At 33.9% G+C, this 16,071-nt stretch overlaps 1 protein-coding gene across 1 annotated transcript in view; it reads left to right on the forward strand.

The window, feature by feature from the left end:
* WDR27 (WD repeat domain 27) overlaps positions 1-16,071 on the forward strand; it is a 132,362-nt gene that overhangs the window by 7,232 nt on the left and 109,059 nt on the right. The window contains exons 6-16 of the mRNA XM_069800816.1: positions 128-198; positions 1,083-1,197; positions 2,513-2,645; positions 5,724-5,827; positions 6,268-6,335; positions 7,288-7,421; positions 8,817-8,893; positions 10,477-10,555; positions 11,077-11,148; positions 12,384-12,487; positions 15,385-15,474. Of these exons, the coding sequence (XP_069656917.1) occupies positions 128-198; positions 1,083-1,197; positions 2,513-2,645; positions 5,724-5,827; positions 6,268-6,335; positions 7,288-7,421; positions 8,817-8,893; positions 10,477-10,555; positions 11,077-11,148; positions 12,384-12,487; positions 15,385-15,474 (1,047 nt within the window). The remainder of the gene's footprint in view (positions 1-127; positions 199-1,082; positions 1,198-2,512; positions 2,646-5,723; positions 5,828-6,267; positions 6,336-7,287; positions 7,422-8,816; positions 8,894-10,476; positions 10,556-11,076; positions 11,149-12,383; positions 12,488-15,384; positions 15,475-16,071) is intronic.

The following is a 16,071-nucleotide window of genomic DNA, read 5'->3' on the forward strand; positions in this document are numbered from 1 at the left end:
AGAATTGCAGTAATGGGTTTCTTTCAACTGTCTTTATGAATAGGAGGATTCAATACTGAATCATGTATTTTAATTAAATATCTGATTTGTGTCTACTCTGGAAATAATTTTATCTTTTTTGAAGCAGCATTTCCTTTGCTAAGTCTGCTAATTGATGAAGAAAATAAACAGATTATTACTGGATGTGCTGAGGGACAGGTAAGGATTACCCATTAAACTTAGTCTCTATGTCAAAACAGTCAACTATGTTTAATGTATCTGTCTATAAAAAAGCTTCACAATCTGCATACATGTTTTGAACTGTTACAACAGTTATTTTAGTAAGCATAATTCAATGCTTTGAGCATAAACCATATATAGTATATAAGTCCCCTATTACAAAATGGAAATTTTTCCTGAAAACCAGGGAGGTTTTTAAGAGCACAATCACTGATTATATAAGAAGACTACACTGAGAGGCTAGAGATATATCTGTTTTAAAAGAAAAAAGGTGAAAAATAGGTTTCTTCTATTTTGGCCAAGGAATGAAACACATGACAATAAATGGAAAAGACTATGATTTCAGCATGTTGGAATTCTAAACAAAATGTAATAAATGTCAATATGCATTTTGCCTCCTCTTAAATGTTAAGAATATATTTACATGAGATTTTCCAGCTGTTTTGTTCAGTGTTACCCTTCAGTGAATTGTGAAGGAAATTAAAGATAGACTATAGTGGTGCCTAAAAAGAGAAAGGTATAAATGACATTCATGTACATGACTCGGTGAGCAATTACATGCAGGTTACCTGTGACTTTTAATTGTGTGAAATAGTCTGAGGAATTTTTTTCAAAGACATAAACGTGTGGGAATTAGATGTGCAGTTTGAATTGATAATGGCTGCTTTTGCTAATATTGAATATATCCTTTGATAATCTTAGAAATGCATATAATTGAATTTCTGGTCCAAGGTGAGATTCCAGATACAAAAATTCATTAGTTACATCAACAGCTTTAAAGATTGGACCTTTAGTTTGTATTCATGTAAGCTTTATGTTTAGTGTCAAAAGGTTATCGAAATTGCTTTTTCTTTTTCTTGCAGCTTTGGATCTTCAGTTTAATCAGTGATCATAATTACCGTTGTGTAGCACATATCAATTTAAAGAAAGAGCAAGAGAAATTCTGTAGTAAAGTGTGGAAATCTGGAAAAGAAATAGGTAACACAGTGCTTCTGGAATGCTGTTTATGGTATATTCTAGTTGTTATTGGCTACTGATTGTGTGCTTTTTATACCATGAGAATTTATTATAAGTTGTAGAGTTATGAGTCTCAGACTGTGGCATGGAATTCTTACTGGAGCTGGTATGAAGTTGGGTATTGGCATATCTGGAAAAAATTATGCATGTATGTCTGTAATAAAATCTTGGCCAATTCATCTGCTTATAAAACATTGCATGATGTGAACTATTAACTCTTTGTTTTTTATTGAATTAATTGCCCAAGGCTTCAGTGAGAACAGAACCAGTGCCTAAAATTTCATTCATTGTCTTAAGTGGAGTACCATTTCTCAGTTACCTCTAAAGCTTCTAGAAATTTATTTTTTTAATTTATTTTTTTTTATCCATACCAGTGCTTCCATGATATGATATTTCTCTGGCTGTGGTATTTCTAGTGGTATAACACAGAGTATTTAAGTCTTTAAAGACTGCACTGGTAAACTCAGCAAGGTGATTCCATGTTCCCAAATGAGGCATTCAGACCACCTGCACACTAGCTGAAGTGAGTTGGGGTCCTGCTAAAGGCAAGCAAGAGGGAGATTTCTTTAGGGAAAGAGAGATCTGGTTTCCCTTGCTTGCTCTTTTTCTGGCTCCAAGGACTGTTGTATTCTTAGCTGCCTAGTAGTCCAGCTTCAATAATCCTGAGGTCCTAACCTAATGAGAAAGACTGCTACATTTCTTATTATTTAAAATATATGGATGTCACTTTCATCTTCAGATGTTTGAAAGAGAGTGATGTAGTGTCTGTGCCTAATGCTGAATTCGGTGCTAGTAGTTCCTAGGTGTGAACTGCACATGCACAACGGATTGGAGACTCATTGGGAAGGTGAAACTGAGGTGACTTTCCATCTTGGTTTTGGATTATGTGGTAATTTTAGTGTCAAGGGAACTTTAGTGTCCAGGCTAAGTGGAAAGGTACCCAGCATGTTTAAGGGTTGTAGGAATATGGCTTTCAGAGTCACTTTTTGAGATTAACTCACCTACATTCTGCCAAATCCTTTTCAGTTCTTAAGTAGGCTCTTTGGATTTTATCTCTAGGTATTTAAAAGAAGACAGTACTAAAAATAACATAATAATGAGGAAAGATATTTCAAGAGGGCTGGCTCTTAGGATATATCCATCTTTTGATATAGAAACTTCTTGAGTGTGGTCTTAGTTCATGCTGCTTTACTACTTCCAATTCTCCCTTATTTCCTATCTGTTTCCTTTATTTCACTGTTTTTTTATAGCTAATATTGTTGATTGTCTTCCTTAGGTGAAGGGCAAAATACTTCGAAGTTTTGCAAAACAAACAACATGAGACCAGAAGGATCAGTGGAAACATCATTGCCTATCCTCTTAATTGAACACTGTGACTTTTTAGTATGTTTCCATAATCAAGAAAACATGTAAGTCCTTTAAAATACCACTAGGTATTTGGCTGGAATCTATTCCTAGGAGTTCCTATTGGTTCTTGGATTATTTTCACTGCAACTTACTGTTTTTTTAAAAATGCAATAGGAAAATCAAAGAATGTGTTTAGTGATCTGCAGGTTTTGGTGGCCTACTCGTAGGCAGATAATATACACAAACTCATACAAAGTTAAAAATGGTTTCTAGTCGGAAAAATAATTTTATAAAAATGGCATTGGGAATATTTATTTTAGCATCTACTGATACCAGTTGAGGAAAATCAGTTAAAGAAATAATTAAGAAGCCAATTAGAATTAAAAAGCCAAATTTATTTTTAGTTTGCTTTCTTAAGGAAATAAGTCTGATGAAGCCACCGTGTGCCTTTGTCAGTTTGCCTTCCAAATTTAAATAACTTTTGAACTTCATAACCTGTTCTAGCCAAACTTCTGTCAGAGACACGGACATTTCAAAGCATGATGTTTTTACTCCTTTCCATGGAATTGGTTGGCCAGGCAGAGGAGAGATACCTAAATTAATCCTTATGTTGCATTTCTTTCCTGAAGAGAAGTTTAACCATATTATCAGGCATCTGGGGATCTATCTATTTAGGATACTGCAACAAAAACTGTCTCATAGAACAACTTGGTTTTGTTGTTATTTATAATTGTCATTGGATAAATTTCTCACCACACCGTGTTTTAGGAAACTCTTGTTCCACCCTTTGCCCTGTGGTGGGTTGTACAGGGATAACTGATTAATCCTCTGGTTAGATATACAAACAATTTTTGATAAACAGCAAAAAAAAATATCCAGCAGTCCTGGATCATTTTGTTTGTCTCTATGTCAAATTGAAGTAATTATTAACAAACAGTTATTTTCATGATGCCTATGTTTTCAGAAAGACTACCATTGAGAGGAAGGAAATGGTGATTTTTAAGATGTACATCTGAGACATACTTTAATGGAATGTCAGAACTCTAAGGCCAGAAGATGAATTCTTACAGTCAGTTAGTCTTACTGCTTGTATAATACCACTCTCAGATCATCAAAACTTCGTCTTTATCAAAACTATATGTTTGATTTAACTACAGAACATCTTTAAAGATGGCTAGTTTTCCAGTGGTGAAGAATCCACCATGTCCCTAGTTAAGTTGTTCCAGCAACTAACTCATTCCATTTTACTTCTAATCTGAATTACCCTCTTTTCATGTACATTTATTGGCTCTTACTATGTTTTTTATTCTGACAGTCTAGAGGCAGCTACTATCAAGTTCCCTCCTTGCACAGCAACTTTTAGCTCATGAACAAGTTATCTCTACACTTCTGGATAAAACAGTTTGCATGTTGTATAAGGCATGTTTTCTGTAACATTTTTAACATTTGCTTTTGAACTTTTTCTGAAATTCAACCTAATTTCTTTTTCAATGCCCTTTTTGGACATGGTTGCTTGAAATGGATCCACCGTAGTAGGTTAATTGAAATAATTTTCTGAACTGAGATAACGTCACTTTTCAATATCCACCTGATATTGCCTGGTATTGTACATCTAAGGACAATTTACCCTTTCAGCTATCACATCACAGTTGGAGGTTTTGTTCCGCTTATAAACAGCCATGACCATTAAATTCTTGCTATTAAACCAGTTCCATTATCTTTTGCTTTTAGAGTTCTGTATTTAGAAGTATTTTTCTCTTTAATTTTTAAATTACCATGTGTTTAAACAGGTGGTTCAGATTTGTCTGAACAGTCCCTGATTTACCACTTTTCCTGCCTGCAATGAAATGCAACAATGAAACATTTTTGCAACACTGATGTCCAAAAAATTATGGGTCTCATACTTCTCTAAGCTTTTTGACATTGAGTAATTTCATCACAGTGGATGGCATTTTATTATTCTAAAGTGGGTGTGAGATCAACTTCCTGTATATATCACTTGATATCATTGTTCACAATAACTTGATAGTGCCACTTCTTTATAAATAATTCAGAGAATTCACAAATTAAATCAGTCTGTTACTGCCATGCATGAAAGTAGTGCAAGCCACAAATAAAACTATACAGAGCACATAAAAGTATCACAAACTAGAATTGAATTTGTCTTTCCCACTCTGCTTTTTAAAGTATTTGACTGTTTCTGTTTTTCTGGTTTGTTTTTTTTTTTTTCCTTTCTTTTTTAATAAAAAAAGTATTAAGCCACTGTTGTGAGTCTTTTCATGCCCAGTTTCAGCTTTATATTTTCCATACCCTTACTTCAACTCTTGTGGTCTGACTTTACAAATCAAACCAATAAGGCTACTCATTCTTATTTGGAAAATTTTTTAAAATGTTGATGTCAATTTTTATTTACTGTGGCATCAAAACATTTTTATTTTTTGATAATGACAACTGTTATTTTGTTATTACCACCTTATGCTTGATAACATTTCTTCTGTCAGGGTGTTGACTGAAATTGTAACCAGTTGATCTACTCTGTGGTGTTTGCGAAGGCTGGATTTCATTTCCTAACTGCAATACTACTGCCACTAAGCACAGACTGGGACAGACATTTGAGGCTTGCCTGCGTTTTTTTCACCTTAGTTTGTGCTGCTTTTTCTCTTGTACTTTAACTACGTACAAACACACCTTAAGTTGCACTTCTTTTTGTGTGTTCATATTACAGGTGGTGAAAGTAAGAATATATGTGGATTTGCCTCTTTGTTTGAATTTACTCTTTGTGTATACAGTGCTTTTACAGCATCTCCCAGCTGTTACAAGCCACAGTAATTTTTTGAAAAAAAGTATCTCCTATGCTGTTTTTGACTTGCCGTGAGCCCTTACATAAAGACAAGGATAGTGTTCTGTTCTTAGTTTACAAAACTTCAACAATTTTGATTGAAACTTTTTACTTCAAGCAAGCTGCAGATTTAAAAAAACTGCTGTAAATTTAAAATCTTTATTTTGTGTGATTTCTTATTGTTGTTGTACTGGGCCTGGGTAACAAGTATTAAAAAAACCCAATTGCTGTGTCTTGTATGGTAACAAGAAAAGCTTCTTTATCATACTCAGATAAGTTTTTCTCTTTTTTTTTTTAATAGGTATTCTGCCCTGAATACTAGCTATTTTTGGATAGGAAGTTCTACTGGCCTGTTCATAATTAATTTGGCAAACTTTGAATTAGAAGCTTTTTTATCTTACAAAGGTATGATTATAAGATATTCAACTACACTGTAATAAGATTGCTTTCCTTTGTTATCTGATATAAATATAAGAATTAATTTGTGAAATAGCAGAATACAGTAGAAACTAAGTGTTTTTTTTAAAATGTTTTTTCCAATTAATTTTTGTATGTTTTTCTGGCACTACTGACTTGTCTCAGCAGATGTGTCAGCACTAGATTTCTGTAGTGGCTAGCAATGAATTTTTATTTGATTTTGCAGTTCATGAGTGTTAAATGCAAGGAATGTTATTCTACTCCTACTTTACAATGTCGGGGTAAGCTAGAAGGATATACACTGAAGCCAGTGGATTATGGTGATGTCAAATTAGTATGACTAATTTTTTTTTCCTGTCTTAGAGATGATATTTTTTTCTTTTGAAATGCAAATACAAATTTATAGCACTATGTTCTTTTTGGTAAAGATTACAGTAACCTCAGCATTCGGTTTGCCAGATCGTGTGCATTAACAAGGAAGGCAGTTAATGGAAAGGTGAGTATACAGTAAATATTTATTTAATGAATGTTTACATTTCCAGTTATTTGCAATAAATATTAATTACACATTCTGTTTACAGATTAATGTACACATTTGTTTTGCTTGATGTGAATTACACAGTAGTTTCTCTGGAGAGGGCTGATTCTTCTTTATGGAATCTACTAGTTTAAATACCTGTATAGTTTAAAGCTCTCACAGTTTGTATACTGTCCAAAGTGATTAATAAGCAAAAAGTGAATTGTTTTTTATACTGTTCAGTGTGTACCCTGAACATCAAGAACGACCACTGGGGGGAGCAGAGGCAATCTTTTAGGGGAAAAAAGATATAAGCATTGTTACAACTTGTTTCTCAAACAAATGTTAGGATGAGCTGCTTTTGAATCCTTCCAAGAAATCTGTGAAAACTATTTGAGTTGTGAGAAAATTTCTGTGGAAAGTCACTAAAAGTGCTTTTAAGGAAATGAAAGGCGTGCTTGTCTGTATACTCCATTTTTGATGTTACAGTTTTCCTACAGAACTGAGCTCAGTCTAGGCCCTTCTACATATTTAACATAGCAGTGTTTTGTTTTAAAGAAGGATTTTGTTTTAAATTCAACTCTTAGTATGTTCTCAGCATGTCTTTGAAACCAATCTTTCTTCTGTGTGTGCTTCTTTTCTCACAACTCTTACTGCAGAAATATCGCTGTTGTGGAAGGTATTGGAATTTCTGTGACTGTACATGTGCATGTCTGTTAAGACACACATTTAAGCAACATAAGCATAATTTTGAAGGAGTGCATTAACCTTTTTTTACTGTTTAATACTCTGCAAGACTAAACCCATGGATATTTTTTACTAGTTTTCATAAATGACAGAAAGTGATTTCATTTTCCATTATAAATGCTTCAGTATTGGAGCTTAAATTATGAAGTAAATGGAGTGTTATTTTATGGTATAATTGCTGCAGGTTTTATGCTTGATCAGCTCAATGTTTGAAGGTATGATTGCTCTGTTGGAAGTTAATGTTGCTGCATTGGTGAGAACTCAGCAGAGTGATTTTCTCCTACGTGGAAACGAGAACAGTCTATTGGTTATTGCCAGGTACAGAATAACTAAACGTTTTTTTCCTTTGAGTTAGATTATGCATTTGTTTTCTTGACACTGAAGTGCAGCAGATAGTTTTGTACAGTGCTATTTGTTGACGTGGTTTTATTTTACGTGTTTTCCTGTCATGCTTTAGTTGTACTGAGTGGGAGAAATTACAGAATCACAGAATGGTTGAGGTTGTAAGGCACCTCTGGAGGTCATCTTGTCCAACCGCCCTGCTCAAGCAGGACAACCCAGAGTCAGTTGCCCAGCACCATGTCCAAACAGCTTTTGAGTATCTCCAAGGAGGGACACTCCACAATGTGCCAGTGCTGAGTCACTCACCCTCACAGTAAAAAAGTGTTTCCTGGTGTTCAGACCGAATCTCCTGTATTTCAGTTTTTGCCCATTGCCTCTTGACCTGTCACTGGGCACTGGGCACAGAGCTTGGCTCTAGAGTCTTCCTTACAGCCATGTACTGGGGCATGGGATTGTTCATCCCCCGGTGCAGGACTTTGTACTTCCCCTTGTTGAACTTCATGAGGTTGCTGTCAGGCCATTTCTCCAGCCTGTGGATGTCTCTCTGGATGGCAGCACAACCTTCTGGTGTATCAGACACTCTTCTCAGTTTTGTGTCATCAGCAAACATGGTGAGGGTACACTCTGCTCCTTCACCCAGATTATTAATGCAGATGTCAAACGTAATTGGACCCGGTATTGACACCTGGGGTACTCCACTAGTTACTGGCCTCCAACTAGTCTTTGTGCCACTGATCATCACTGTCTGGGCCTGCCTGTTCAGCTGGTTTTCAATCCACCTTACTGTGTGCTCATCTAGCCCATACTTCATCAGCTTCTCTACGAGGATCTGATGGGAGACAGTGTGGAAAGCCTTACTGAAGTCAAAGTAGACAATATCTACTGCTCTCCTCTCATCTACCAAGCCAGTCATTTTATCATAGAAGTTTATCAAGTTGATCAAGCATGACTTCCCCTTGGTGAATCCATGCTGACTACTCCTTTCTTGTCCTTCATGTCCCTGTAAATGATTTCTAGGAATATACTGACATCTTGAAGACAATAAAAACCCTACAGTATACACTGAAGTGAAATGCAGATTTCAGTGCTTATAATAAATTCATCAGTTAATATTCACAGAAATGGGATTTACCATGTAAATTCAATGGTCTGTGAATCTAGTCAGGGCCAAAGCTTGTCTGTGCTGCTGGGTATCTGAGCTGATAACTAATCCACTACGCCTTATTTGTATTTATGAAAATCTCACTGGTATCACACATACACACACACATGCACACAAACAGCTAAAAAGAAGTTTTGACACCTTTGCCTAATCTAATGCTTTTGTCCATTGCATTGATCAGGGCTTTTTTGTTTGGTTTTATAACTTAGGTGTTCTTTATTGACAAATTCTCCATTGTGTAAAGGTTTAAAGAAAACCATGAAAGAACCTTCTAATAAAACACTTGGTAAGTATAAACCAATCTTGAAATGAATTAATGAAGTTATATTTTTAAAAACAGTAACTGACTCACAACTGGCTGGTGCCTAATACAATCAATGTATTTATTTCTGTTTTAAATATATATCGCATTATATTTTTATTTTAGTAGGAAGAATTTTATACTTCTAGTAGTATTTCATATCCTACATATGTATTTGTAGTGAAAATGATGGTAATAAGGCATTTTGCTTCTTTCAGAAACAATACTCTGAGAACTTTCTCTGGATTTAAAAAGAGTTAAAGAGTGTAGAATGTTTAATTTTTTCATAAGTCATTCTTTTTCCATAGCATGCAATATATTTTTCTGTATTTGTCCTTTCTTTCTTAACTTTGGTTTCCTGTTTTGGTTACTTTTATTGTCCTGAATAGTCTTTTGTCAATACCTGCATGTTTAGGAGGTTAATTTTTGCCTCAATGTCCTACTGTTTAAAAAAAAATAAATCTGACTTCCAGTTGTTGTTGAAGCACTTGTAGCTTTTTTGCTTAGCAACAATAAAGCAAAGTCCAAAAAATAGTTACAAAATAATTTTTTCATCATCACCTTTTCTTTAGGAAAGATGTAAAAATACTGGTAGCTGTAGACATGGAGAAATAATCCATTTTTATTATATTGATTGTACTTGTTGGAGCTGTTAGAATGTCAAAAGCTATATCATTAGTGTTGTATGATATTATGAGAATGTGTCTACAGTGTTTTAGCTAGAATTCTAGGCAGCTTCGGACACCCAGCACTGATACCTGTACTACTCTTGTTGACACCTCACGCTCAGACAGATTAGGTGCTGTAGGGAAATCCTATGGTCTCTTATGGCAAGTGGGAGCTTCCTGGGCAGGACCCTTTCCTGCCTCATTGCTACAAAAAGAGAAAAGATAGCTGGTGGGAGTTGACGGAGCTTCTGTCCTCAGCATAGGTAAATGTGTCCATGAGATCACTGCCAATGCACCTGAAGTTTTTCTCCAGGAATATCAACGAGATTTCTCCCTTTACAATATTTTTTGATTAGTTTGTTTCTGCTGATATGAAAAGCTCATATTTAGTTTTGGGCTGGAGGCTGCCCTGCAGGCTTCTTCGTACAGCAGTGTGAATGCAGACATTATTAATGACTTAAGCCGTGTAAAAACCCAAACATTTATGTGTACCTACCCACCAGTTTGTTAATGATCTTAGATGCATTCCATATTCCAAATATAAGTTGTGAATACATTATAGCCAGTGCATATAAAGTCTAAGCATAAAATAGGCAACTAGAAAACACAGTTGTGAATGAATGATGAAACAACTTCCTCAGAGCAGTATTCTTGTTAATTCAAAATTTAAACTTCCTACTCATTGATATGATTGGAGGAGGGATGTTATGCAACATAACAGTTCATATTTCTTTCCTTTTCTCAGTAATCATTATTTTAGAGTGATTGGTCATAAATGTGTTTTATAACATAAGGAGATGTCAAATATTTCTACTGTGCTAGCCTAACTAAGTGTCTACCCTAACTGTAAAAATATAATGTTAAAAAAAATTTAATGTAAATTAAATTATTTTACTATAGGAGTGAAAAGCACAGTGAAAGATCAGCCACTGGTTTTCCATTATAAAATTAAGTCATCAGGTTATACAGCAGCACCACGGTGAGTAGATACATTATTATTTTGTCTGTTTCATTGGTGTGTGATATTTTGTCACATAATAGACCCATGTAGTCTCTTGACTGAAGTGAATCATCCGTGAAAAACAGATATGATATTATCAAACAAAATAATTTTAAAAATATGTCATAAACCAAAATTTTCACAGGTTCTGGTCAGTATTCAACTTCCTTTCAAAATCTGTATTAGGCACTCTGTCTCATTCATATTAAACTCTTGTGTCTTCAGCTTTACAGAAAGAAATGTCAGAACTTTCTATGAGTGGACTTTGACCTTCAGAATGCAGTATCCAACAAATAACTCATAGAAAGCAAAACTTAGGTGCAAACTCAAGCATTAGATCATTAGAAAGTTATCTTGTCATCAATGTGTACATTATCTTACCTACTGACATTACTAGTAGACATAAATAGTAAGAAGGAAGTAGGATTGTTCTTTGTTTGAAATAAAGTATTTCTCTCATTTAATGTTTCATATAGGAGAGTCTGTGTTCTTTCTTGTAGAATGACCATGTTTTCTCCAAATAATAACCTGAAGAAAAATGAGGTATCAAAGTGGAAGACCAGTTGTAAATGGTAGGTAACCCAACAACTCCATTAGAGGAGGAACAAATTAAAATGAGGATAAATAGAGTTCTATAGGAAATATGGTTTGTAGCTGCTTCTCTCATTGGAACTTTTTAGTTAGGGGTATCACTGGAAATAAAATGCTTCATAACTTTGCTATAAAATGACTGCAGCAAGTGATTCAGTTTATCAGACTATCGATCAAGAGTAAGTCTACGTATAAAAGAAAATACACGTATCTATTTTCTTAGATTTTTGTTGCTAGAAGGAAGAACAGGTGCTAAATATGGTTGGAAGCATAGTCCCAACATGTTCTTAAACAGCAATTCCAGTCAGAAAAATAACTGAATGTGGCACAGTGAGACTTAGTGATTTCAGATCATGTGCCTCATTCACCCCTAAAATCATGTTATCTTAAGCTAATGCAAGCTTACTCTACTGGATTTAAACAGAGTATACATAATGGTACAATTTGACCAGTGAATTCATCATCACTGTGGACACAAAGAATGAACATTGTTTTTGGAGCTGGCACTTTTATTTTAATTGGCGTGGCATGTTAAATGGGGATATTACACACATTTTTTCTCTTTAGTATTATATAGAGTCTTTGTTCTATGTAGTACAAACATAAAAGTATAGAATTATTAATTCCATCATTTTTCTCTTTTTAAAAAATTGTTAAAGTGTTAAAAAAACACTTATTAGCTCAAGACTAAGTTTTTGTAAGCCTTGCACACAAAGGCAAGCCTTTAGATGAGCACTTCAGATAATTTCAAGATTGCTTTGCACTATTTTATGATAGGTTACGCTGCTTAGCACTTCAAGTTTTGTGGGGTTTTTTTTTGGTATCTTGTTAAATAGATTATCAGTGTAATTCTTATTTTAACATATGGAGATATTTTTCATATTGCTTATTGTCACAACAAGATAGAGTTTGCATTCTTTAAATACTTTTATTAGGTAGGTATGCAACTTAAGAAGCTTGATTTTATGTACAAGTCCATGTTAATTCTTGATCTCATGAATTCATAACAGTTGGTGATAGGAGTAATTTTAGTATGACAATTTAAAATTCATTCTGCCTCTTATCGTGGATTTAACATAGGTTTTCCAGGAAATATTTACATGAAGATGTTTAGAATAGCTCCCAAAGTGCATTTATTTCACAATTGAAATGAAAATGTACTGAGTTAAGGTATCTTAAAATTTTTCCTCTCTTTCTCTTTTTTCCTTCTTTGAAGTAAAAATAAAGAATATCCATTGGAAAGTTATCCTCCAATCAAATACGAGAAAGAGATATCTGTTACTTGTAAACCAACCCCAATTTTTTGCGTTCAGTATTCTGGTACGTACGGGCTTTATAAAATGTACAATTGTGTCAGTGTGCAGAGAGAAAAACAAAATTTGTGTGACATGGTATATTAAGACCATGGATTTACTAGGTAAATTCCCAGAAAACTTTCTGATAATACCATGTACTGTTTGATCATAATTTTTTAACTTGCAAAACCATGCAAGCTGCTAACATGTATGTAAAAGGATTCTAATTCTCTGAATTTACATCTTGTTTCCTTTTGGACTTATTCTATGACTTTCCCACTACAACTTGAAAATTAGTAGTCTAACAAGTTCTTTTATTAAGGGATTTATTTTCTGAGACAGTTACTCAGTGTCATTAGGGTGTACTAAAAGCTGAAGTTCTGTTTCAAAAGAATCAGAATACTCCTATTTCTTATGTAAACATTATTAAGTTTTTATGTATTAAAATATAAAAAAAAGAATTCTTCCATATAATCCAAAAAAGGGTATTTTTCTTAACTGCTTTCAGGAAGTGAATCTTGTAATAGGTTTAGTAATTACCAATCCACACAAATATGATTATACAGAAACCACTTCTTAGACTAGCAATCAAATGTATTACAAAGTATATAATCACGTCAATGTACACTCTGCAAACCATAATATTTTCAAAGTATGTAAAAATGTAGATCTTTATAAATATTTTGAGGACAAGAGCAACTTTCATCTTCAAGAAATAAAAGCAATTAGATGCAATCAGTAACTTCTAAAATATATTCCAGCCATCTCTCTGTTCCCTAGAGAACGGGAAGAAATTATTTTTATGGCTCCTGAAAGAAATTGGTTGCAGAGAGCTTATTTCTAGGAATGTTATGTGTGCTTAAAACTAAAAGTTCTTTTTTTAGCAAAGAAAAACATCGCTATAGCTTCAGTAATATGTTTTAAGTATCAATCCTCTTTTACTTCCTCTGAGGAAGGAGCATCTTTCTCTGTCTCTTGCACTCACACACATGCACACACAGGCTTTAACACCACAGTTCAGCAAAACAAAGTTTAGCAAAAATTGCAGAGATTTTTTTTATTGGAGTAAAAAAATCATATTATTGTAAGCTTGTTAAAGAGGTGTTCTGTTATTGTTGTAGTCTGTGTTGACCAGATGGTTCCTAGCTTTACAATACATTTTCTGTTGCAAATCTGCAACTTGGAACTGCAGCTTGGAACAATCTTTCAAGTGGCCTTTGTAAAGTGTGAATCACTATAATTAATATTTATGTGCATCTTTAAACATTGTAGACAGAAAATTAAATAAAAAACTTAAGTAAAACTTAAGCGATTGTAAAGTTGCATGAATGAGTTAATGCAAACCTGGTTAGATTTATTAAACATCCTTTTGTAGTATTGGAGGCGTTACAGTTTATGACTTGTTGCTGTGTTAGAAAACAGTTTTATTCAGGATTTGAGATGATGTTCCATTAAACAAGCCTCCAAAATTCTATGCAAAATTATTTTCTCTCATTCTGTATGCACAAGAATGTTTATATATTGTTAATTCTGTGTGTGTGACTTACCTTGTACCACTTACCTGATATACTTACCAATCAGCTCTCATGCTGAAAATACATACTGTCAAAACTTTGGGTAAAGTGAGGGAAATCTGCAGAAGAGCACGACCCTTTACCTCAAAGACTTCATACCTTTGAGTTTGTGGGGCATGCATTTTTTGGAATACTTTGTCCAGGACTACTTATTTTTGTGATGGAAATATTTAGCAGCATTATTTAGTATGTGCAATTACTAGTACCTGGAGAAAAACTCAACTGAAATATTGCTTGTCAGATAAAATGAAAAATATTTTTATAAAGTAGTTCTTTCCTGGTTTAGTATACTGGTGCATTTAATAACTGATAACAGAAAAAAGATTCTGGAATGCCTCTTCTTAGCATATACCCCATTGTGTGTCTCACTTAAAGTTCACTTTTAGTAGATGAATCTCAGAGATTAGAAATATGAATCTCTTATCTGTTTATACTGCCATAATGTGGGAAAAAATGCGTTGTGGAATATAGCATTCTGAGCCTGCATTGTGGATTGTACTTGGACAGTAGATAGCAGTGCATAATGTTGGTGATGTCAAGCATGACTTTTATTCCCTCTCCCTTTGTAAAGATGCTCAGGAGATTTATGAAGGGGGTGTTCAGGTGGTACCTCTTTAAAAATGCTTTTCACAGTGAACCTAGTAGCATTGATTTGAATTCTGCGTTTCATTTCCTTACTTTCTCTCATTGCTATTTTCTCTTGCTCCACCCTCCCTTATTTTTTCCCACTGGCTCATTTATCTGCTCTTTATAATTTTAATTTTTTCAGGAAAAAGCTTTTGAGCAGACAGTTACATTTCACAAATCGCTGCCATTATGTAGACATTAAGGGAATCTATTCTGTCATTGTGTGCCCTTGCTGATTACTAATATGCACGAACAATCTGGCTGCACTTGGACAGTTTTTAGGATTACCTTATGAAGGAAATTTTTCATCTTTAAGAAGCAATCCAGAATGACTAATATGTGCTTTTTATTCTAATATGTAAGAAAAGCTGATATAACTTTAATATGAAGACCAAAAAAAAGTGTAAGGAAATTGATTTAAATGACTGCTAAAAATTTCTGCACTTAAATTTTGTAGCACTTTTTTTATGAAAAGTGAATTTCTGCCTTGTGATGAAGTTTTGAGACTATGTCAGGATAAGAAATGAATTACATACCAAGCCCTATTGAGTTCTGCAACATATGTTTGTGACGTTCATACAAAATACGAGTTAAACATATGAAATGAATACCTGGTTTGTGTTTTCTTGTAGTGACATATGTGATTTTTATGATTAAAAGAAACAGCATATTAGGTCCTTGTTGCTTTCAAATATAAAATATTAGACACTCTTCTTTATAGGCGATGGAGAGATGCTGGCTTGCGGCCTGGCTGACAAAACTGTACTGATATTCAATTCCAATCTCACCGATACATATAACGTTTTTTCAGGTAAATTTATGAATTACATTATTAAAAAAATAGTATATGATTGAGTTTAACTTAAAATGGCATAGTAATTAAAAGATTCCACTTATATCACCTTGAGAACAGCGAGGGGGGGGGGGATACTGCTGATTTAAAGATGTAGAAGTCATTTCTCTGATTGGTTAATTTTGATCTAGAATTAGACTGCCTACCAGGTTTTCCCATTTCTCAATTATTTAGGTGGTAAATAGTAGTCTCTCATGATATATATTGCAATCTGTATTGTGTATGTATATTACAATAATAAAATAGAAATTATAAAGACAATATATTGTAATGATAATGCATGTGTATATTGCAGTAGTATATTGTAATAGATTATTAGCCAAAAAATTGACTGTGATGACTTGGCAAAAAATGTGTCTAGTTTGCAGCTCCAGACTTCTAAAGGACTATTTTTAAAAAAGGGACTATTCCTGTGGAGAAATCCATATCTGCAAAAGTGTTTGCATGTGCAAACACATGTGCATTACTTAACATTGTAAATAAGCCTTAAGAAAAATGAATTCTAAATTTCTACAAGAACTATCTGTTGAATTTTTAGTAACAGTAAATGCTATG

Source organism: Haliaeetus albicilla, chromosome 13 (assembly GCF_947461875.1).
Source record: "Haliaeetus albicilla chromosome 13, bHalAlb1.1, whole genome shotgun sequence".
NCBI lineage: Eukaryota > Metazoa > Chordata > Aves > Accipitriformes > Accipitridae > Haliaeetus > Haliaeetus albicilla.